This window comes from Acinonyx jubatus, chromosome A1, assembly GCF_027475565.1.
Source record: "Acinonyx jubatus isolate Ajub_Pintada_27869175 chromosome A1, VMU_Ajub_asm_v1.0, whole genome shotgun sequence".
Taxonomy (NCBI): Eukaryota; Metazoa; Chordata; class Mammalia; order Carnivora; family Felidae; genus Acinonyx; species Acinonyx jubatus.
In genome coordinates, this window is record NC_069380.1 from 206,477,952 (window position 1) to 206,502,772 (window position 24,821).

The window sequence follows — 24,821 nt, forward strand, 5'->3', positions numbered from 1 at the left end:
AAGCATGAGCAGGGGAGGGGCAGAGAGGGAGACACAGAATCTGAAGCAGGCTCCAGGCTCTGAGCTGTCAGCACAGAGCCCGACACGGGGCTCAAACTCAGAGTGTGAGATCGTGACCTGAGCTGAAGTGGGACGCTTAACCGACTGAGCCACCCAGGAGCCCCAACACTAGAAAGGATTTTCTAATCAGAGAGGTTCTTGCCATCACCTGATGCTTCATTAAAGCAAAGGATAAAGATAAAAGGGGGATTAAGACATTTTAGAGGAAAAAAATTTTTCTTCCTCATTGTTAACTGAGGACAAAAACCAAAACCAAACAGAATTCAGTAGTCTATAACTCCCTGACAGAGGGTATCATTTCATGCACTTTAACCCAATGTGGAACCAAGCACACTGTAAGCACTATAAAAATGCTCTGTATCTTCTCTCAACCAAAATGAATTAATCTACTACCCAACACTTAATTTTATACTTCCAAGCACCTCATTTTATTGTTCTCTACTTTCAGTTATCAACTATGGACAGCCATTTCTGCAAAAGCCCCTCCAAATGTACGCAATTTTTGTATAGATTACCAGCAAACTATCCAAAACCTCCATGTCCCATCTGGGCTGATTCACACAAACTGCAGACTCAAAAGAATGTAATTCAGCAGCTGAAAATCTCAGAGCCAATCATTATAGCAACCACTTAACTTGAAGAAATGAAACTTAAGATAAAATATAAAAGAAATAAAGGGGTGCTTGGGTGGTGCAGATGGTTAAGTGCCCAACTCTTGATCTCTATGATCTCAAGTCTGTGAGTTCAAGCCCTGCATCAGGCTCTGCACTGATGGCGTGGAGCCTGCTTGGGATTCTGTCTCTCCTTCTGACCCTTCCCGACTTGTGCTCTCTGTTTCTCTCTCAAAATAAATAAACTTAAAAAAAAAAGTAAAAGAAATAAAATTACCAGAAATAATAGCTAAAATAAATGTTCTCTAATCATGATACTCTTTTTACCCACGGGACTTAAATCTTGCTAAATGTTTTTGTTATTCTACTTTAAAATAATGCATTACCCTACAAATTTCATATAAATTTACATTGAATTTAATTTTTTTTAATGTTTATTTATTTTTGAGAGAGAGAGAGCACAAACAAGGGAGGGGCAGAAAGAGAGAGAGAGAGAGAGAAGAGACACAGAGGATCCAAAGTGGGCTCTGTGCTGACAGCAGTGAATCCTGATGTGGGGCTCAAACTCAGGAACGATGAGATCATGACCTGAGCCAAAGTCGGATGCTCAACTGACTGAGTCACTCGGGTGCCCGTAATTTTAAATATTTATTGCCAAAATACCAGGAAGTAAAGAATAAGAACATTTTAACTACATTTATGACGTATCTCCATTAAATATTTAGGGATATAACCATTATGTACCCAGCTCTGTTAGGCACTGCAAAAGTGAAGAACAAAGTTCTTATCTTTAATACGTGAACAATATTAAGATAAAATCTATAGTGTTTTTTAAAGTGTCATGGAAACAAAGCCATTATATCCAAACAGGTTTTTAAAGAACACCTAGTGAGGTGCCTGGGTGGCTCAGTTGTCTGAGCGTCCGACTTCAGCTCAGGTCATGATCTCACAGTTCGTGGGTTCGAGCCCCACATTGGGCTCTGTGCTGACAGCTCAGAGCCTGGAGCCTGCTTCAGATTCTGTGTCTCCCTCTCTCTCTGCCCCTCCCCTGCTCACGCTCTGTCTCTCCCTCTCTCTCAAAAATAAATAAACATTAAAAAAAAAAAAAAAGAACACCTAACAAAAGTAAAATATGAGGCCTTAAATGATGAGGTAGTATTCAACTAGGTAGAGAGACCATTTCAAGTACACCGGAGGGGGGGGGAGAAACCTTTAAGCTTTTCTAATTTCTAAAATGTACAGGACAGATTTTCTTTTCAGGATCATTAAATCATCCATTGAAATCATTTTCAAATTCTTTCATGTTTTTTTTTCATTTTTTCCAGTTACATAACTGAGAAAGTTCATAAATCCATCTAAAACATAGGCACAACCAAAATAAGCATTTGAATAAAAAAAAATTGGGGGGGGGGGCGCCTAGGTGGCTCAGTCGGTTGAGCATCCAATTCTTGATTTCAGCTCAGGCCCTGATCCCAGGGTCGTGGGATCAAGCCTTGCATCAGGCTCCTTGCTAAATGTGGAGCCTGCTTAAGATTCTCTCTCCCTCCCTGTGCCCCTGTCCCCAGCTCACAATCTCTCTCCCTCTCTAAAAAAAAATAAAATAAATAAATAAATTTTTAAAAAGAAATCTTCCCTCCCCACTTAGGTCCTCATAGTATTACAGTCCTAAAAAAGGACCTTTTATATGACTTAAACAAACTTAGAGCTTTCAAAAAATTTAAAAACTTAAAAAAAAAATTGCACCACTACTATTTCCTGACATTTTAAATAATGCATACTTTATTGAGGTTTTATAGTAATTCATCCTTTCTACTACGGCATTTACCAACCAAAACAGTTCATATTCATATATACAAACTCGCTATTAAAAGGGACCAAAGTTTTTATTCTCCTCAAGTTTCATGTCAATGCTCACAGACTCCAATCCAAGCATAAGATAAATTATGCCCATATCAGTTTTTGAACTTTCAAGAAAAATAAGTCAAACTTTGGATTCATGTGTTGAGATCAGGGTAAAAACAGCAGTCTGAGGATATAATACTATATCCAAGTCCAACAATACTAAATCAAGGAAGTTCAATACATTTAATTCATCCACAAACATCACAGAAGAACTTGGTCCTGAGATAATGTTTCAAATTTTAAAAACGTAGTAACTCTTCACTGTAAGTCCTCTCAGGTGCTAAACGCATATGTGCTTTTACTAAGAAAAACTCTAGCAATTAAAAGTGGTATTTTTAGGGTGCCTGGGTGGCTCAGTCTGTTAAGCATCTAACTGCAGCTCAGTTATGACCTCATGATTCGTGGGTTCCAGTCCTGCACTGGGCTCCACGCTGACAACTCAGAGACTGGAGCCTGCTTTGGATTCTGGGTCTCCCTCTCTCTACCCCTCCCCTACTTGTGTTCCCTAAATAAATAAATAAATAAATAATGAATAAACAAATAATACAAAATAAAAGTGACATTTTTCAAGTACTTAACTGTTTAAAAAGTACTATGCCCGGGGCACCTGGGCGGCTCAGTCAGTTAAGCATCTGACTCTTGATTTAGGCTCAGGTCACCATCTCAGAGTTTGTGAGATCGCGCTTCATGTGGGGCTCTGTGCTGACTAGTACACAGCCTGCTTGGGATTCTCTCTCTCCCTCTCTCTGTATCTCCCTCACTAGCATGCATGTGCTCACTCTCTCTCTCTCTCTCAAAATAAACTTAATAAATAAATAAATAAATAGATAGATAGATAGATAGTACTATGCTCAACATCTTAATCCTTTCAAGAACCCTCTAAGGAAGACCTTATTATCACTTCCACCTAACAGACAAAGAAATTAAGGCTCTAAATTTGAAAACTCATCCAACATTATCTCTAACCGGATGTGTGGCTGACCCTCAAACCTAGGTCCTCCAACTCCAAATCCCAAGCTCTGTATCCATACAAAGGATTTTAAAACATTCTCCAAAGAAGCAGCGTTTTTCAAAAGGCAGTATTACAGTTCCAAATTCAATTTAGCCTTCTCAAGTATATATTGAGAACTTACCTTGCAAGGCATGGTATAGGGAACTATAGAACTTATTCAGGTGAATAAGACAATCTCTGTGCCAAATGTTTCGTTATCACATGCTGAAAGAGGTAAATACAAGAATGCTATACTATAATAGTATAAGCATTCACTAAAATGTTTAAAAATCAAGCGGTTAAAGCATTTGTAAATAGGCCTCAAATACAAAATGTCTTTGTATCTTGTCTGATGATACCAAATTATTTAATATTTTTAAGTATGCTAAGATAAGAGGATCGGGGGGCACCTGGATGGCTCAGTTGGTTGAGCATCCGACTTTGGCTCAGGTCACGATCTCACAGTTCACAAGTTTGAGCCCTGCATCAGGCTGGCTGCTGTCAGCACAGAGCCCACTTCAGATCCTTTATCCCCCTCTGTCTCTGCCCCTCCACAACCTGTGCTGTCGCTCAAAAATAAACATTTTTTTTCAAGGATCTGTATCTCTTAAAAACATATACTAAAATATTTACAGGTGAAATAATGTCTCAGATTTGTGCCAAAATAATCTGAGAGGGGAAGTAAATGGAAATAACACCAGCCATGAATTATTATAGTACTTAAATCCGTGTGATAAGAGTTCATTACCATACTTTTGTGTATTTTGTGTGAGATTTCACATGACAGTTTTCTTAATAGTATATGTACATAGTGGGCCTCTCATCACACACACACACACACACAAAAAACAACTTATTCTTCCAAAGACCAAAAAAAATCACATGTAGCTCACTTTCCAAATATTAGGTATTACTGTTATATATCATTTTAAACCAAAAAGGACAACTGGCAGAACAACAGTCACTTAAATTTGTCTAAAAGTCCTATCTCTGATTTCTAGCCCGTTTTACTCTATCAGGATACATCTATTCCTTCTCCAATGTAACAACGATCTGATTCAGATCCAAAGAAATCAGTAGAGAAGTCAGTCTACTTGGAAGACCCCAAGGCGCTTTCCAGAATTGCCAACCACCTGGTATCAAACCAGACAGTCTGGAAATTAAGGCCTTCATTACATGTGTGATACAATTCATTAATGCAGGGGTTCAACAGCAGCAGCCACATTCACTGTATGTCTCAATTTTCTAAACTGAGTCAACACTCAGTGGTGTACACAGCTCTGAGTGCCACCTCTTGCCCAGCCTTCCAAATACTGGTTCCGCTGTAAGCAGGAAAAGAAAAAAATGAAATGAAAATCAGATAAAGGTGAAAGGAGAGGCAATAAAGAAACTGCTATTCTGATACTTACAAATTAATTTAGAATCCTTGCTTGCTCATAGCACACACTTCAAAAAGATTTTAGCATCCAGGCTTTCTTATCCTACTTAGATGCAACTTTTTACGTTAAAATAAAAATAATAACCTCTGCTTCCAAAGGAATGAACACATGTGGTCTTTTAACAATTTTGAATTTTTTTTTTCTGTTTTTTTAGAAAGAAAGCGCACAGGAGCGGGGCCGAGGGAGAGAGAGAGAATCTTAAGCAGACTCCACGCTCAGCACGTAGCCAGACAGAGGGCTGGATCCCACAACCCTGGATCATGACCTGAGTCCAAATCAAGAGTCTTGGATACTCAACCGACTGAGCCACCCAGGCACCCCTTTCTCAGTCTTCTATAACTGTCGATATACTTGTTTAAAGCGTGTACAGGATTTAAACCAATAGAAAAGGACATAACTGTACTTCTTACCCAGTGTTTTCCGACTTCTCTCCACAGCCGTTCTTCGTGTTTGTTCAAACATTGCTTCCAAATCAAATGTTCGAGCTTTTTTTCCTAAACAGAAATAAGTAGCAGACTGTGATCTTCTTGCACTAAGCTGGGCAAACTTTAGGTACTCAATAAATACTTATAACCATTTAGTCTGTTTCATTTATAGCATGGCTACAAGATAAGTATCTAAGAAGAACGAGTTTATTTCAGGGAATTTTTATTGACAGTCTCATCATTAACCAGCCAACTTTCCCATCCTCCTCTAATCCCCTGGACTCTACCCTTAAACCTAACACTGCTGTCATAGGCAGAACGGAGAATGTTCACACCCTAATCTCGGGAACCTGTGAATATGTTATATTACACAGCAAAAGGGACTTTGTAGATGTAATTAAGGTTATGGACTTTAAAATAGATTATCCTGGTTTAAAACAGAAGATTGTCTTAATCTAAATCACAGAAGCCCTTGCAAGCAAAGATGCAGAACAGATACAGCAGAAGTCAGGGAGATACAGTGTGAGAAGGACTGGAAACACTACTTCATTTTAAGATCAAGGCAGCAAGATGACAAGTAATTCAGGTACCTTAAGGAGCTAAGAGACTCCCACCTGACAGCCACTAAGGAAACTGGGGCCTCAACCCTAAAACCACAGGAAATCAAATTCTCACAACAACCTGAATGAGTTTGGAAGCAATATATTTGTTTTCGTCGTGTTTTTTTATAGTAATGTCTACTCCATGTTAATAAGAATATGGTAAAAATGTCATTCTTACGTGATACTGACTTTTGTATAAATTGAAACAAACTTTCTGAAGGGCATTATGACAAAAATGTATCAGTTTAGAAGACATATACCCAAATTTTTGGTTACTTTTTAATATTTATATGTTTTATTATAGTCCATTCTTTAGAAAACTACCCTATGAAAACACACAAAAGTTCCTTTTACAAGACATGAAAGTTATTTATAAAAATATTAACTTTAGTATTACTGAAAAAAATTAGAATTATAAACTATGTAGGAGAAAGTTTAAAATATTACAAACTACGCATTTATATTAAATGGACTACTATTCAGCCATTTTGAAAGAGCATTTTATAACATGGGAAAATCCTTAGAGTATTACGAATTAAATAAAGCATATAATTAAGAGTAATATAAACTTGTACACACATATGATCTTAAGTTTCTTGATAAATACACAACAGGGAAAACTGGAAAACGAAGTTCTAGGTCTTGATTTCTAGATCACGAGATTATTAATGGCTTTACTTTCTTCTTTCTCATCTTTTGTGTTCTTCAGATTTCCTGCTATTAATATATGTTACTTTTGACATCAGAGAAGAAGCTAAAGAACTGAAACAAAGTACTGTAATAATACATAAGTATGCAGTATTTTTGCAAAAACAACTACCTAGAAGTAAAAATGTGGCATAAGACATTACCATAATAGATGGGTAAATGAACACCAACAAGAGACCTGGACACATTAGCCTGATATCTGTTCTGTCCAAAACCCAAAAGAAATGGAAAAACAATTTACGTCGCTTTCTTACAGTAATGTTTTCAACAGATGACTACATCTCTGTTTGAAATGTTTTTCTTTATCTCATAACACGGCTTCACAGAGAGATTGAAGTAACGATGCCGGGGAAGAAAAGCTTGAGTCAAAAAGGATTTAATAACCGTTATAATATCACTTAACGGCTCACCTGTTACCAGAAAGGCCATCTCGTTACAGACCACGGTCAATGGTTAGCTCTCAGTCTCTGGACACAAAAAGACAACTCCCTCCACCAACCAATACCGTCCACCACGTGGGTCAGTCACAAAGCTACCTTTCTCTCTTACAAGGCTTTCCACTCGTGTCACCTGAGCTGGTCCCAACAGACAGGCAAGAATTGGAAAATGGATGGAGAATACCCAGAAATTGCAAGGTGTACACACTAGAGTTAAAGTAACTAGGACTTGGCACAGCGGAGGGTGCGGAACAGAGGTGACAGCTGGGTCTCCCCTCTCAACCTGCGGTTCTTAAAACCTGTGCAAAAAAAAAGGAGACGGAGCTAAGCGTAAGGCAGTCACTTACCGAACCCGGTGAAGCCCATGGTGACCGCCAGCTGCGGATCCGGTCCCGACGCGTCTGAGCCTGTCACTGGGGCAAGAGGAGAAGGAGGAGACCTCGTTAGTGCGGCGACGCCGGCACCCGCTGGCCCTACCCACCCTGCCTAGGATCGCCCCACGGAACCCACCTTCACTGGGCCCCGGGCGTTCCATGGCCGGCCGCCTGCCGCAGAACGAGCCACAGCCACAGAACAAGCAGCTGCGAAAGACTCCCGGCAAAACCAGCAGGAACTATCGCCTTTCAGGTACTGCGCCGCCTCCAGGACCAAGAGCGTCACCTTCCGCGAAGGGATCGCGGCCCCCGGAGCTGCGCCGCCCTAGCGGGCTGGCGGGGCATAAGCACCGCAGAGACTACCTGCTAACTCCGCCCACTGGCTGGGAACATCACCTAGTTTTGTCAACACCCTTTCTTTTCTTTTTTTTTTTTTTTGTATTTTGTAGATTTTATTCAATGACTATATATTATTGGTATACTAAGCATCTAGAAAAGATAGAGAAAGAATGAGTCCACAGGTCTTTCAAGGAACAAGTAAACCTTGTGGTTTACTTGTGGAAGCCCTCAGACTTTATTTCTCAATCTTGGCTGCATATTAGTATGCAAAACACCTGGAGAGGTGTTTTGTTTTGTTTCATATTTTTTATTCAAGTATAGTGGACACACAAAGTTACAATAGTTTCAGACATACAGCATAGTGATTCAACTAATCTGTATATTGTGCCCACAAGTGTAGCTACCATCTGTCACCATACAACACTATTACAACACCATTGATTAGATTCCCTTTGCTGTGCCTCTTGTCTCCATGACCTATTCATTCATTCCATAAGTGGAAGCCTCTGTCTCACACACCCTTTCCCCTCTTTTGCCCAACCTCCTTCCCTCTGACAACCATCAGTTTGTTCATTGCATATATGAGTCTGTTTCTGCATTTTGCTCATGTGTTTGTTCATTTCTTAGATTCTATATATGAGTAAAATCATATGATGTTTGTCTTTCTTTGTCTTATTTCTCTTAGTATAATACCCTCTAGGTCCATCCATATTGTCGCAAATGGCAAGATCTCATACTATTTTTGTGAGCATCCTTTATTTTTCAAGGTGCATTTACTGCCAAGATGACACAATCCTCACAGAACTCTAAAGAAAAGCCAATATACTCCCTTTCTTTGTGTTTTGTCCTTCTCTATGAGGAAACCCTCACAACTCTCCACATTTTAGGTATATTTTAATTAAAAAATGTGTATTTACTACATGACCAACAAGCACATGGAAGCCAAAAAGACTTGAGTTGCTGTAAGAGTTGTCAAAAAATGCTCTAAGGCTCATAGTCTTAGCCCAAGCCTCCCTCTGTTAGGCATGATTGGTTATAGAGTTTCCCAGCTCACAGCAAGCATTCCCAAAGCACTTGATTCACATACTTACTATATTTTCACTTCATATTGGTTTTAATTCCTTCACAACATAACTCCTTATCTGAAGTTCAAACTAATGGTATATTATTTAACTATATACTTCTGAATTCTAGCAAAACCATGTATAGTCCTAATAAGTGTTGCTGAATAAAAATATTTTTATAGAATTAGTCATTGGCCCCACTATTACCTTAGTCTCCTATTTCAAATTATGCTTTAGCTGTACCCACTAAATGATAATTATCAAGTCTAATATCATTTCCATTGCTCTTAAAATAAAATGCAAAATTACCAACATGTCCCCCAAAGCTTTTTGAACCTCATTTTTTCTATTTTCCGCTGTACCTGTCTTCTCTAAACAGCTTCAGAACATCATGACCTGAAAACTCTGACTCTTCACCAATCCCTATACCCTTCATTGAATTCTACTTATTCTTCAAACTCAAATTAAACTTCAGTGCTCTTCTAAGCATTTACAGGCCTTTATAGACCTCCAAGTAAATTAGACCCCTCTAACTATCATGTAATCTAGTACTCTTCTTTAATAGCATGATGACTAGATGGTCACTCAGTTTTTAGCAAATAAATGGGAAAAAAATGTGGTGCCTTGGTGGCTCAGTTGGTTAAGCATCTGACTCTTGGTTTCAGCTCAGGTCATGATCTCCCAGTTTGTAAGTTAGAACCCCGTGTTGGGCGTTGCCCTAGCACCACAGCACCTGCTTAGGATTCTGTTTCCCTCTCTCTCTGCCCTCCCCCGCTTGCTCTCTATCTCTCTTTCAAAATAAATAAAAATAAACTTAAAAAATGTTTAATGAAAGAAAAAAATGAATGAATAAGAGAAAAAAAGTAGTTGTGAAGACAAAAGTTACTCCTCTTTTATGAAGGATGTTTTATAGCTTGGGACAACAACGTTTGGTTTAATCCTAAGAGATTACTCAACCTCTAAAGTCAAAAGCCAATGTGAACTCCAATCAATACAGCCAGTTGATTATGCCTTTAACAAAGTGATATTAATGCCACTGTCTCTTCTCTGAGTACAAATAAGCAGGCCTTAGGTCGTAAAATAGAACTTTATGAATACAACTCATTAAGAAAACCATTGCCCAAGCTTATAACTAGCTATTTCAGCTCCTTGGTAGTCAAGGATTTATAGATGAGAACTTGAGAAAATATATAATTTTTTTTCTTTTTATTAAGACTTTAATTTTTTAGAGCAGTTTAAGGTCCACAAAATAAAATCGAAGGGAAGTTACAGAGATTTCCCACACGTCCCCTTGCCCTTACACATGCATAGCTTTCCCCATTATCAATATCCCCCACCTGGTGGTACACATTTTATAGTTGATGAACCTACACTAACACATCATGATCACCACAGTCCATAGTTTACATAGGGTTCACTCATGGTGCTGTACATTCTATGGTTTATGACAAATGTATAATGATGTGTAATCATCATTATGGTATCAACATTATGATGTGCTTATTCAACCCTCCTCTCCCTCCTCCAACCCCTACCAACCACTGGCATTTTTACTGTCTCCATAATTTTACCTTTTCTAGAATGACATATACTTGGAATCGTACAGTATATAGCTTTTTTCAGATTGGCTTCTCTCACTTAGTGATATACATTTAAGTTTCCTCCATGTCTTTTCATGACTTAATAACTCATTTCTTTTGAGTACTGTTTAATATTCCATTGTCTGGATATACTACCATTTACTTATCCTATTTCACCTACTGAAGGACATCTTGGTTGCCTCTAAGTTTTGGCAATTATGAATAAATCTGCTATAAACATCATGTGCAGGTTTTGTGTGGACAGTTTTCAATTTCTTTAGGTAAATAGCAAGGACCAGGATTTCTGAGTAATATAGTAAAAATATGTTTAGTTTTGTAAGAAACTGCCAAACTGTCTTCCAAAGTGGCTGTGCCACTTTACATTTTCACTAGCAATGAATGAGAGGTCCTATTCTGCCACATCTTCACCAGCATTTGGTATGTCAGTGTTTAAAGATGTTGTCCCCTCTAATAGGTACCTAGTGGTATCTTATTGTTTTGATTTGCGTTTTCTGGATGACATGATGTGGAGCATCTTTTTATATGCTTAACTGCTATCTGTATATCTTTGGTGAGGTGTCTTAAAGTCTTTAGCCCATTTTTTAGTCAGATTGTTTTCTTATTATTGACTTTTTAAGAGTTCTTTGTATCTTTGGATTACAATCCTTTATCAGATGTCTTTTGCAAATATCTTCTCCCAGTCCGTGTCTTGTCTTCTCATTCTCGATGTTGTCTTTTGCAGAGCAAAATTTTTTAATTTAAAAAAAAAATTTAATGTTTTTATTTTTGAGAGAGACAGAGACAGAGCACAAGTAGGGGAGGAGCAGAGAGAGAGGGAGACACAGAATCTGAAGCAATCTCGGGGCTCTGGGCTGTCAGCACAAAGCCCTACGTGGGGCTTGAACTCATGAATCGCAAGGTCATGACCTAAGCTGAAGTCAGATGCTCAACAGCTCAACCGACTGAGCCACCCAGAGCACCCAAGTTTTTAATTTTAATGAAGGGCGGTTTATCATTATTTCTTTCATGGGTCATGTCACTGGCATTGTATCTAAAAAGTCATTGCCTTATCCGAAGTTACATACATTTTCTTCTATGTTATCTTCTAGTAGTTTTATAGCTTAGTGTTTTACATTTAGGCCAATGATCCATTTTGAGTTAATTTTTGTGACAGGTATAATGTCTGTGTCTAGATTCATTTTTTTTTGCATATGGGTGTCTAATAGTTTCAGCACCATTTGTTGAGAACATTCCATTGTAGATATATAACATTTTAAACTACAAAGTGCTGGAGAAAAAAAAAGAAAAATGGAAGATATATATCAACAACCAGTAGAAGTAGATAATCATGATCATTACAGAAAAATCACAAAAATTTATTGTGATAAAAAAAAGAAACAATAATTGCACTACCGGAGACTTCTGCACTAAGCTGTTTTTTTTTTTTTTTCTGGCTTTGCCTGCATGAAACGTCTTCATAATAAAAGTGATAAGTGTGCCAGAGTAACTTTGATTTTCTTGGCGCAAAGTAAAATAATTTATGAATCAAATATTTGAGAGGCAGGATAGCATAGCATTAAGCAAATGAGTTCCAGAACTAGAATGTCTCAGCTCAAATCCTGATTCTAGTAATGTAATTTTGATGATTTACTTCGTCTCTCTGTGCTTTAAATAGTTCACCAGTTAAGTGGATAATATAAGGATAGCACCTATCACCTCGTAGATTTTTCTGATGATTGAATGAGTTAATTTTCAAAAAGCAATTAGAATAGTGCCTGGCATGTATTGCACACCCAATAAACGTTGGCCATTTTTAAAAAATTTTTTAATGTTTTATTTATTTTTGAGAGAGAGGGAGACAGAGTGCAAGCCGGAGAGGGGCAGAGAGAAAGGGAGACACAGCATCTGAAGCAGCTTCCAGGCTCTGAGCTGTCAGCACAGAGCACGACAAACCCACGAACTGCAAGATCATGACCTGAGCTGAAGTCCGGTACTCAACCAACTGAGCTACCCAGGCGCCCCAAATGCTGGCCATTATTAAGTGCCAGATACTAGTGAGAGTAGTGCAGACATAAAGTATAGTCTCTGCCCTCATGGAATTTCCATTCTAATGAGGATATTTTTAAAAACCCTAAGTGCCTCATGGGACTAGATAATCTACTTAAATACAGAGCTACTTGAGTAGTAGTTCTCAAAGTGTATTCTGCAGGTTCCTTTAAAGGTGTTCATGAGATCAAAGTTATTTTCATAATACTAAGACATCATTTGCCTTTTTCACCCTATTGACATTTGCACTGATGATGCAGAAGCAACAGTGGGTAAAATTGCCAGTACCTCAGCATAAGTCAAGGCAGTGACAAGCAAATTGTCGTAGTAGTTCTTGTATTCCTCACTGTTATATACCTATTTTAAACAAAAATGAATGAAATGAGTGTCACTTTGAGGAAGACAACTCATTGTACTTGTTACTAATGAAAATTAGAGCACTTAAGAGAAGAATCTTGAAAAATTCATCAAGATTGTATCAAGGTTGGAAAAAAAGATTGTATCAACTAGCATAAGCTTAACAACTCCCCAATACTTATAAGATTTTTTTTATTAAGATAGATTAACACCATCATTTTTTTCTATTGGTTAATGAAATAGGTCAACATTTGGAAGTTCTGCGTTACTTAGAGAACCAGTATTTCCCAAATGACCAACATATAATGTTTCAGAATCATGCATGGATAGGTCCATTCAAAATACAAGCTAGACAAGTGGTTCTTAACAAATTTCAAAAAAAAAAATCACTGATGGTTTCAAATTCCACATCATAACTAACCTTTAAGAAACTGTACCACTTGTCAAGTTCGTGTATACTATCAAAGAAGAACTTTCACATCTAAGAAGTTATTAAAAGACCTCTTATTTTCCCACTACATAACTGTGTGAGGCCTGCTTTTCTTCATATACTTCAAGTAAACAACATATCACAACATATTGATGGCAGATGCAGATATGAAAATCTAGTTAACTTATCTTCTTAAGCCAGACATTTAAGAGATTTGCAAAAATGTAAAATAATGCCATTCTTCTAATAGTTTTATTTTTTTTTTAATTTTTTAGTGTTTATTTTTGAGAGAGAGAGAGAGAGAGACAGAGCACAAGCAGGGGAGGAGCAGAGAGAGAGGGAGACACAGAATCCGAAACAGGCTCCAGGTTCCGAGCTGTCAGCACAGAGCCCGAGTGGGGCTCGAACTCACAAACTGTGAGATCATGACCTGAGCAGAAGTTTGACGCTGAACTGACTGAGCCACCCAGGTGCCCCTAATATTTTAGTTTTAGAAATATGGTGATTTTTCATGAAGTATGTATCATTTATATTAAAATGGATTAGGCTTATACTTTTATTTATTTTTTTAGGCTCATTCTTTTAAATGACTTTTTAAATTTCTAATTTTTAGGAGACGTGTAGCAACTATTACCAAATATAACCCACACGAACAAAAACTCTTCGTAATCCTTAATAATTATTAAGATTCTCAATAGTCTTGATTCCACAACCCTAGGGTCATGATTTGAGCTGAAATCAAGAGTTGGACGCTCAACCAAGTGAGACACCCGGGAGCCTTGCAGTGCAGGAATATTAGCCTAATATTGCCAGATCATCCAATTTGTGGAATTGGAAACTCTCAATCGTGTATTTTATCTCAAATTAAAAACAAACAAACACTGTACCAGACCATCAGTTTTCAATCTATGGTCTACCAAATAAGAAAATCGATAGCTGGAGACCCATCTGCCTGTTTATCCACGAACAATACAAACCTATTTTTTCCTGGTATATTTACTATGAGGTATAAAATTATACTTATAGATCTGTAATGTTATAGAGATTTTAACATTCAGAAATGTAGTCAACCCCTTATTTGAGGGAATAAAAAATAATTCAAGTAGCAAAAGATTATAGTTTAGCAAAGGCCATAGTTTCGTATCCTGGACACACAGGCACAAGAGCATCTGGCTCAAGGGATCCCAAACACAGGAGGTTCGGCCACTTGCCACTGACAAAATCCAAAGGCAGAGAGACCAGCAAGGGTAAAACAAGAAAGGAATGTATGTCAGTAAGGCCAACACCCGGAAGACAGCAGACTAGCATCTCAAAGACTATCTCCAAAGTGCTGAAAATTACTTCTTAGGTTCATGTAAGTAAAATGTGAGACAAAGGTCAGTAAGTATGTGCAAGTGGGTAGCAAAGGTCAGGTCAACCATTATCTCGGGGGTCAAATACAGATGGGGTCTTGCTGGCTCAGGACAGTCCTTATTGCTTGAGGGGGTAGTTTCAGTTCCCATCACAGGATGGTTTGCCAGCAGGATCTTTTGCCTGACTTAAGAGATACGCTGGAAAGATGAACTTAATCAATTAGAAAGTTTGAGATCAAAATGAAGGTAGCTGAAGTCCTCTTTCAGTTTAGCTAGTCAATAAGGAGTAATGCATTCACTGACTAGCTAGACTATGAAGAATATAACTGGATGAAGCTTACTTAAGTGTGGTTCTAAATAAGGACTAAATGAGGACAGCTACTGTTTCCAAATAAGGATTGCTTTTTGAATGAGTACTTTGATTTGACCACTCAAGTTGCCTTCTGTATGAAATGAAGTCTATCTCTCCTTGCTCATTTCTTATTCTTCTGCAGTTAATACACACCTCATAAAAAATTAGAGTGATACACTTTACTGCTTTACTTTGTGTGTCCCTGCATGAATCATGCACCTCAAGGACAGGAATGTGTCAGTGTGATATTCCCAGCACCAGGCACAGTGGGTGACACAAATTATAAATTCAATTTTTATAGTACTTGGAGATCTATTAGGTGGCTTACTTTATACCAGTCCCTCTAATTTGTGCTGGGGGATCAAACGATGAATTAGAACACTCTTCTTCATCTCTGTAATAATAAAGGAAGGCAGCCACCCCCTGCATGGAACAGTAAACAGACAATTCTTAAAGTTTTGTTGTTGTTGACGGTGGGGGCGGTGGGGAGACACAAGTCGGGGAGGGACAAAGAGAGAGGTGAACAATCCCAAGCAGAGCTGGAAGCAGGGCTCCAACTCACAAAGTGTGAGATCATGACCTGAGGGAAAATCAAGAGTCAGATGCTTAATGACTGAGCCACCCAGGAGGCCCTACAATTCTTTATAGTAATGGTAACCACACACAAATAGAAAAGCCTGATGAATTTTTTTTTTAAGTAGGTTCCAGGCACAAAGTGGGGCTTGAACTCAGGATCCAGACATCAAGAGTTGCATGCTCTGATTGATGACTGAGCCGACCAGAAAAGAATTTACACTGAAGCCTGTAAGATATATAGCGGAATTTTGGTTCCCATGTGAACTCCTACCAACTCCTATCCACTCTCACAACAGAAGTTATTTGGAGTACCAAAGAAATTGACGTGCAAACTCATAAGCAGTTGCAGTTGAAGGATTCCAACCCGGGAACCTCGAGATATAAAGATCGACGGCTCGCGATACCCACCCGAGCCGAAGCAGTCTGTGCTGCCACGCACTACCCAGCTCCCACTTACCCGATACCCGCTCCCTTCCCCCTCCCCACCCCTCCTAGCCCTGTCCTTTCCCAGCCCTTTCCCTTTCCCCTCCTTTCCTTCCTTCCCCATACAACCTAGACGAACTTCCTACTCCCCAACCTGCCAAACCTCCAGCGACGCCCAGGGAAGTGCCCGCTCCACCCCACCCCCCACTCGCTCCGCCTCTAACGTCCAGCCCTTTCAACTTCTTCCTCTCGGAGTCTGCAAAACACGGCCTTCAAATTCCCCTCCCGACGAACCGGAAGTGCGTCATGCAGAGGCGCCGAGGCGCTCGTTTGGCGCGCGCGCCCTAAGCTGCGGGTCTGAGTTAGGGTCTTGGGTTTTCTTTCCTTTCTCCTTGGTTCTTGACTATTTCCGGACGCTGGTGTCTCCGAACTTCGACATGCCGTCTTCTTTACTAGGCTCGGCGATGCCGGCCTCCACGTCGGCCTCAGCCCTGCAGGAAGCTCTGGAAAATGCAGGGCGGCTCATCGACCGTCAGTTGCAAGAAGACCGCATGTACCCGGACCTTTCCGAGCTTCTCATGGTGTCTGCCCCAAGTGAGTGATCAGTGCCCATTTGTTGGTAACTGCTTTCTCAGCCGAAAGGACTCTCGCCTGAATTCCTAACTAGGTCCTTATCCCTAGGGTGGACTCGGCGAAGACGTTTTGAGATTTGGGGCCCTGTTCGCTACATTTTGAAGAGCAAAAAGAGCCTGTTTTCAGTTTATTTTCTTCCTCACTTCACTGCCGATATTTGAGAGGGTAGGAGTGACGAGCACTCTACCATTTGAAGCAGAGGGAAAGACCCCAACCTTAATGAGCTGCTCACTGCCTCCAAGTGTTCATCACAGAGGCCAGATGAGTAGGATCACCTGATCTAAGTCTCATTCTTGTTAATTCCTCCTATTAACATTAGAGTAAATCAGACGAGCAAATGAAATTAATTTGAAAATTTACCATCTTTCTCAAAGATATTCTTTATTACGTGTAGAGTTAGTGTAATATAAAGTCTTAATATGAAGGTTGTTAAAAAGAACTACCGCTGGAATAAAGGAAGAGAATGGGGATATTAGCAGTGATGATGGACAGGGAGGGTAAGGCAGTGTATGTGTCAACAAAAGAGAGGTGACTGGAAAACATTTTAATGATTTTAAATTATGACTAGGCTCCTCAAGGCATATAGAATTACATAAGTTGCTAAAAAAAAAAGTGACCCCTTTTTGAGACGGATATGGGAGAAAAGCAGAGAAGTGTAAGTAAGATAGAGACAAGATTTGGGGTAAGCAATAACCAAGGTAAAATAACAAGGACAGTCTGTGCAATGGAAACCTAAACGACACTTCTGACAATTTATAAAAATCGTTGAGTAGGCTTGTAGTCAGAGAAAAGATAGAAACAGAACAAATTTAGTACTGTTCCTGACTGCTACTTACTGGTGAGCTTGTCTTCTAAGAACTGAGTGGCCTATTAGCAACACTCATCTTGAAGAGCATTACTCTCTTTGACCTCCTCAGGTTTGAAAACCAAGATATAAAAACAGTGGATACATTCGAGTACTCTTATCTGACCCCAATCGATTCTATCCACCTTTACACATACCTCTTCAACCTAATCTTCTCAGCTTTGTTCCAGTCACACAGAATTTAACATGTTTTTCATAAGAAGCCCTTTCTTCAGGATGCTTTTATGTCATCATTTACTTCGCATCTGGAATTTTCTTCTTTGCTTGACATTCCTCCAAAGTTCGTTAAGTATCACTTCCTTTGTGAGGGGTTTCTTAACCATTCACATCCTCACTTGAGTTATTAATTCCATCCTTTGTGTTCCCACTGCCATTTATCATGTCCTGTTAATATTTAACATTTCCACTTAGCAATATCCTGTTAAAATTAGTATGTTTTAAGATTAAATGGGATGTCTGGGATTTCCTTCAAAAAAATTCATTAGAGGGGCACCTGGGTGGCTCAGTTGGTTAAGCGTCCGACTTCAAATCATGTCATGATCTCATGGTTTGTGAGCTCCCCGCCGTTGGGCTTTGTGCTGACAGCTGAGAGCCTGGACCCTGCTTCGGATTCTGTGTCTCTGTCTCTCTCTGCCATTCTCTTGCTTGTGCTGTCTCTCAGTTTCTTTCAAAAATAAGCATTAAAGAAATCCATTAGAAAAGGAGTAGCTAGGGATATAAATGAAACCTGATTGGACATGTTATTAGTAATATTGAAGCTGGGTAATCAATCGGTACATAGGAAATGATTGCATTTTTCTCTCTCATATATTTTAAATTTCCATAATACATTTAGAATTTCTTTTTTTGTTGTTTATTTATTTATTTTGAGAGAAAGAGAGAGCGTGGGCTGGGGAGGGACAGAGAGAAAATCCCAAGCAGGATCCATGGTGACACCTTGGAGCCTAAAGTCAGGCTCACCAATCGTGAGATGACCTGTGCCAAAATCAAGAGCTAGATGCTTAACCTACTGAGCCACCCAGGTACCCCTAGAATTTCTTTTATATGTCAGTTTTCCCCAACATCTTTGTACTTAGAGCCTGGAAAGGTGCCTGGATAAAAAGGTCATGAGATCTAAAGAATACCTCCCTGTTCAAGACATAGGAAATAGATCAGCCCACTCCTGCCCTTAGTTGTCTGTGTCTTAAAGCAAGAGAAAGGTTGCCAAGTGAGAACACTTTATAGAGCAGTCTGTGGTTTCCCCCAATAAAATACTGCTTATGTGGCATCATATGTATTTATCTTATTGGTGTGGGAGGGGTGGTCTAACAAAAATAAAAACACAAGGATTGTTTTAATCTATTAATATTGAAGTGGGAAAGGAAATAGCTATTTCCCCCATCAATATTTTTTTTTTTGTTCATGGTTGTTTCATTTGACAGTCACAAAGTAGTTTTATAAATATTTTCCCATTTCAGATTAGTAAAATAATAGAAAGAAACTAAATTATTGAACTAAATATATCCTTACTTACAGAGTAAGTCTTTGTGAAGGATAACTGTCTGGTTAGTGCTGAAACCAGTAATTAGCCCTCTTTTAACACTGGATTTTCTCAGGCCTCTTTTGTATTGGGTCAGAATTACTTTATTTTCTATTTTTTTAATGTTTATTTATTTTTGAGAGAGAGTGTGAGTGGGGGAGAGGCAGAGAGAGAGAGGGAGACACAGAATCTGATGCAGGCTCCAGGCTCTGAGCTGTCAGCACAGAGCCCGATGCGGGGCTCAAACCCTTGAACCATGAGATCATGATCTGAACCAAAGTCAAACGCTCAACTGACTGAGCCACCCGGGTGCCCCTTCTTTATACCTTTATAACTATCAGATACACAATTTTTTTGTAGCTTGCAGTGCTTCGATATGCCCAGTTGATGTTCAGTATATTATTTTAATAAATGCTTTGTTTTATTACTTGTAGATAATCCCACTGTTTCCGGCATGTCAGATATGGATTATCCTCTACAAGGACCTGGTTTGCTGTCGGTACCCAACCTTCCAGAGATCAGTTCCATCCGAAGGGTTCCTCTCCCACCTGAACTTGTTGAACAGTTTGGACGTATCCTTTTACCTTGTTTTTAACTCCCTAAAATTTTTAAAAATTAGTATTCTTATTCTAATTCTTGCTTTGTGTTTAATTGGTGTGTTGTATGTAAGTTCATTTAAGACTTTTATTTAAAAAACATTTTAAGGGGCGCCTGGGTGGCGCAGTCGGTTAAGCGTCCGACTTCAGCCAGGTCACGATCTCACGGTCCGTGAGTTCGAGCCCCGCGTCAGGCTCTAGGCTGATGGCTCGGAGCCTAGAGCCTGTTTCGGATTCTGTGTCTCCCTCTCTCTCTGCCCCTCCCCCGTTCATGCTCTGTCTCTCTCTGTCCCCAAAATAAATAAAAAACGTTGAAAAAAAATTTAATAAAAAACATTTTAAGTATGTCAGTAGTTTGCCATGTGCCTAGAAAATATCATATAAAATTGAGTGTTGAAAATTGAATCACATCTTAATTGTTCTTGGACATTGAAGAGAGTGAATCATTTACAAGGAATTCTGCATTTTTGAATGATATTATTGCAAGGTAGTACTTTCCAGTTAAGTGCTATCCAAGGAAGCCTTTTTACCCCATTTTAGCTTGAAGACTCCTGATTTTCATTTTTATTTTTTCTCATATTTTAACACTTTAAAACTGGGATGTTGTTCTAAAAATGTTTAAAAACAAACAAAAACTGCCATGTGCTTCTTTTTGCCCATCCCCAAAAGTTTTTGGTATGGTTTGGCACTTAATGGTATCTTAGAATTAAGGTTTAGTGCTACCTGAGTGTCTCAGTTGGTTAAGCGTCTGACTGTTGATTTCAGCTCAGGTCATAATCTCGTAGTTTGTGAGATGGAGCCCCGCATCAGGCGCAGTGCTGAGTGCACGGAGTCTGCTTGGGATTCATTCTCTCTCTCTCTCTCCTTCCCTCTCCCCCTCTCCCCCTCTCCCTCTCCTCTCTCTCTCTCCTCTCTCTTTCTCTCTCTCTGCCTCTACCCTGCTCACACTCACCTTCTCTCTCAAAATAAATAAGATAAACTTAAAAAAAAAATCTTAAGAAAGAATTAAAATTATAAGTGATTGCATTTCTAAGGATCACAATAAGAATGAAACACTAATGGAATCTTCATAGACTGAATTGCTAGAGGAGTTTTCTTACCCTCTAAAAAAAGATCTCATCTGATTCTTTTAAAGTATGGCATACCCTATAAAGGCATTAGATTTATAGTTATTTGCAGGGCGCCTAGGTAGCTCAGTCGGTTGGGGGGCCGACTTTGGCTCAGGTTATGATCTCATAGTTAGTGGGTTCAAGCCATGCGTCGGGCTCTGTGCTGACAGCTCAGAGCCTGGAGCCTGCTTTGTACCTTCCTCTCTGTCTGCCACTCCCCCACTCCTGTGTTCTCTCTCTCTCTCTCTCTCTCTCTCTCTCTCTCTCTCTCAAAATTAAATAAACATTAAAAAAAAGATTTATAGTTATTTGTTAGGAAGCTTCTGTATCAATCAATAGCTCTCATAATATAGACATTAAGATGATACGCTAAAATTTAATCTGAGGGGCACCTAGGTGGCTCAGTCGGTTAAGCGTCCGACTTCAGTTCAGGTCATGATCTCATGGTCCGTGAGTTCAAGCCCTGCGTCAGGCTCTGTGCTGACAGCTCAGAGCCTGGAGCCTGCTTCCGATTCTGTGTCTCCCCCTCTCTCTCTGACCCTCCCCCGTTCATGCTCTGTCTCTCTCTGTCTCAAAAATAAATAAAAACATTAAAAAAATTTTTTTTTAATAAAATAAAATTTAATCTGAGACTTTTAAAAATATATTAAACTATTTAAAGGAAAAGTGTTTCAAATTTCAGTACAGTCTGCTTTAGAAAAATAAAGGAAATGGAAAATTAAGAAAATAGTTATAAATAGAAAAACTAGTAGAATCTAATATTTTTCCTAAACTTTTCAGTATTTCTCTGAGACTTTGTAAAATAACGTTATTAAATATACAACACTTCTTATCCCATACTCTATCTTTTCTTAGTTTCTTAATATTCTTTTTTTTTTTAATTTTTTTTAAACGTTTATTTATTTTTGAGACAGAGACAGAGCATGAACGGGGGAGAGGCAGTGAGAGAGGGAGACACAGAATCTGAAACAGGCTCCAGGCTCTGAGCGGTCAGCACAGAGCCTGACGCGGGGCTCGAACTCACAGACCATGAGATCATGACCTGAGCCGAAGTCGGATGCTTAACCGACCAAGCCACCCAGACGCCCCAGTTTCTTAATATTCTTTAATCTTCTGATAATACCATGCAAAAAATTATCATTTAATTAAGAAATTATTTTATTTCACAATTTTTTCTTCATCTTATGATTACATAATATAATTCTTTGTCTATTTTTCAATTGCACTATATATAAGAAGCTTGCAAATTGTCACCTGGCCTAACTTTAGCATGCCTTATGTTTGTTTTTTTTTTTTTTTTTATCACTCTTGCTGTTATGCAGTTGGGAGAAAGTGGTCCAGTAGAACAGTTTTTTCATGTCAAAATTTAATGGTGTTATTCATGATCAATATTCATCTTTAATAATGGTAAAAACATTGTATTTGTCCTTTAAAATACATTTTAAGTGGTCAAATGGCATTATTTAGGAATTGTAAATTGCAGGTTTATTTCTGTCATACACTATGTCTTTAAACTCATTAGAAATCAAGATATTTTATTTGCTTTTTCTTCTTTTTTAAAAATTTTTTTAATGTTTATTCATTTTTGAGAGACAGAGCATGAGTGGGGGAGGGGCAGAGAGAGAAGGAGACACAGAATCCAAAGCAGGCTCCAGGCTCTGAGCTGTCAGCACAGAGCCTGATGTGGGGCTCGAATTCATGAACCCTGAGATCATGACCTGAGCTGAAGTCAGACACAATGGACTGAGCTACCGAGGCACCCTTTATTGCTTTTTCTATTAAAAAGTGGACAGATCATGATTTTTTAATCATAAATTTTAAATCAAAATCTTTCAAAACAAGCTTAAGAAAGAGAAGATTGAAATCTTTTTGCCTTACATCCACACTACTTCAGATATGCAGTGTAACTGCATGATGGGTGTGTTCCCTCCTATCAGCAGAGCTTGGCTCACAATTGACAGTGACATATTCATGTGGAACTATGAAGATGGGTATGTATTTAATGCTGGTTTGCTTTAGCATGATTAGAAGTTAGATTATCTTAATGGCAGCTAGTATTCTACTCATCAGAAGCTGCCTGGTTTATTTTTCATTCAGCTAACATCTGGGTCAGTGCTTCTCAGTATGCATACTGATCACCTGAGAATGAGGTTAAAAGTGCGGATACTGTTATAGTACTTCTGAGTGAGCCTCGAGAGTCTGCATTTGTAACAACTTCCCAGTGATGCTGCCAGTCTAAGTACCACTCTGAATAGCAGGGGTCTAGTTTCCAAGCTCTTATCTTCCAATAAGATAATCTGTTAGTAGTTTTTTGAGAGATGGTTTGACATCTTTAAAGACCTGTATTTTTGATGCATTTTTATGAATTGGGAGGCTCTTAATTCATTGAAGTGACTAAACAGTTTTATTCCATGAGGTTGGCCATGTGTAATTTGAGTGTATATAGTAATCTGAGTGATGGCTCAAGACATTCTTGCTAAAATAGTTTATTGATCTGGTAATCTCACTCTGGCTTTTTGAAGATAAATTTTGGCTTACTACCATTTCTCTCTCATAATGTCTTTAGGGGATTAGTGGGATAACCAGAGGAAGGCCCTTGTAGTTGTTTCTCTTGCCCTTGGGTAATTAAAGCACCTGTTAGGAATGCACACACGCGTGCGCGCTCACACACACACACACACACACACAATCACTGAATTAAAGTGATACTAAATGAGAACTTGTAGCTTAAATAAAAATATTTTTGTTCTCTGATTTTTTTTCATTTAGAACTTTTCATAGCTATTTTTTATGGTTGAACTGTTATATAGTTCTAATAGCAGTGATGTATGGTTGTGATTTGTCTTCATATACCCTGAACTTCAGTTGCTTTTATTATTGTAACATAGTCGTTTTGATACTAAGGAATAAAACAACTTCATTTAGGTGTGGATCTATTTAGAAAAACAAACAAAAAAAATTATGTTATAGACAAATGTAAGGATAATTTCCTTAAAAAGGGTTTCTCTTTAATGAAAATTTCTGTATTTCCATCAACATGTAATGTATCCATGTAATAAAATGTTGAGTTTATTATGTATCAGACACTCTTTTGTGCTAGGAACAATATTGAATGTGGTAAGTGTAGCTCCTGTCCTCATGGAATATACACTCCAACCTTACCGTGTTCAAACTAGAACTTATTTAAAGAAAAATTATTTGAACAGTGTGCTTACTGAAAAAAATCAAGGCACAAATCCTCGGTATATAAATCTTTAGTTCACAAATTCAATTCTGCAAAAATGTTAGGTTTCATTTCAATTATTCCATTAGCTTTTTATTATAAATCCTAATACCACATGAATAATAGGAATGTAATCTTGTTCAATTCATTGTTCTGAAACACCTAACATCCCCAGTATTGGTCTTAGTTTCTGGAGGTTGTGCCAGTTTTCACAGCATGGGGAAATGGGAAAACCTGGTCCACATATGTGGCCATTTAGGAGTTTTCTTTCTGTTTGCTTGGCTCTTTTCAGGACAACCAGAAATTTTCTTCAAGGTCTGGATCATGTGTGTGTGTGTGTGTGTGTGTGTGTGTGTGTGTGTGTATGTATATATATGAATATCCCTCCCCCACCCCCCACCCCCCCCGGGCATATTTATCCTACTTGGTGTTCTCTGAGTTTCTTGGATCTTTGGTTTGATGTCTTTCATTTTTGGAAATTTTTCAGTGATTATCTTCAAATATTTGTTCTGCCCCATTCTCTTCCTCTCCCTTCTGAGATTTTTACACTTCCGTTAGAGTGTTTGATTTTATTCAAAACAGATTTTGGATACTTTGTCCTGTTTTTGTTTCTCCATTCTTTTTGTTTGTTTCAATTTGGACAATTTCTGTTGACCCAAATTCAAGTTCATGGATTCTTTTGTTAAGTATGTCAAGTCTACTTAAAAAATTCTTACAAGATGTTCTTTCTCTGTGCTGTGCTTTTTATTTCTAACATTTTCACTTATTTCTTGTAATTTTCATCTCTCTGCTGAAATTCCTTATTTGC

General features: G+C 38.5%; 2 protein-coding genes across 2 annotated transcripts in view; one reads left to right on the forward strand and one right to left on the reverse strand.

Annotated features, from left to right (window-relative positions):
- WDR70 (WD repeat domain 70) overlaps positions 1 to 7,843 on the reverse strand; it is a 294,191-nt gene extending 286,348 nt beyond the window's left edge. Inside the window, exons 1-3 of the mRNA XM_015067612.3 lie at positions 7,686 to 7,843; positions 7,523 to 7,588; positions 5,414 to 5,497 (exon numbers count right to left, since the gene is read on the reverse strand). Of these exons, the coding sequence (XP_014923098.3) occupies positions 5,414 to 5,497; positions 7,523 to 7,588; positions 7,686 to 7,710 (175 nt within the window). The 5' untranslated portion in view covers positions 7,711 to 7,843. The remainder of the gene's footprint in view (positions 1 to 5,413; positions 5,498 to 7,522; positions 7,589 to 7,685) is intronic.
- An 8,490-nt stretch (positions 7,844 to 16,333) lies between these two features.
- NUP155 (nucleoporin 155) overlaps positions 16,334 to 24,821 on the forward strand; it is a 72,998-nt gene continuing 64,510 nt past the window's right edge. The window contains exons 1-3 of the mRNA XM_015067613.3: positions 16,334 to 16,662; positions 19,520 to 19,657; positions 22,685 to 22,781. Coding sequence (XP_014923099.1) covers positions 16,506 to 16,662; positions 19,520 to 19,657; positions 22,685 to 22,781 — 392 coding nt within the window. The 5' untranslated portion in view covers positions 16,334 to 16,505. The remainder of the gene's footprint in view (positions 16,663 to 19,519; positions 19,658 to 22,684; positions 22,782 to 24,821) is intronic.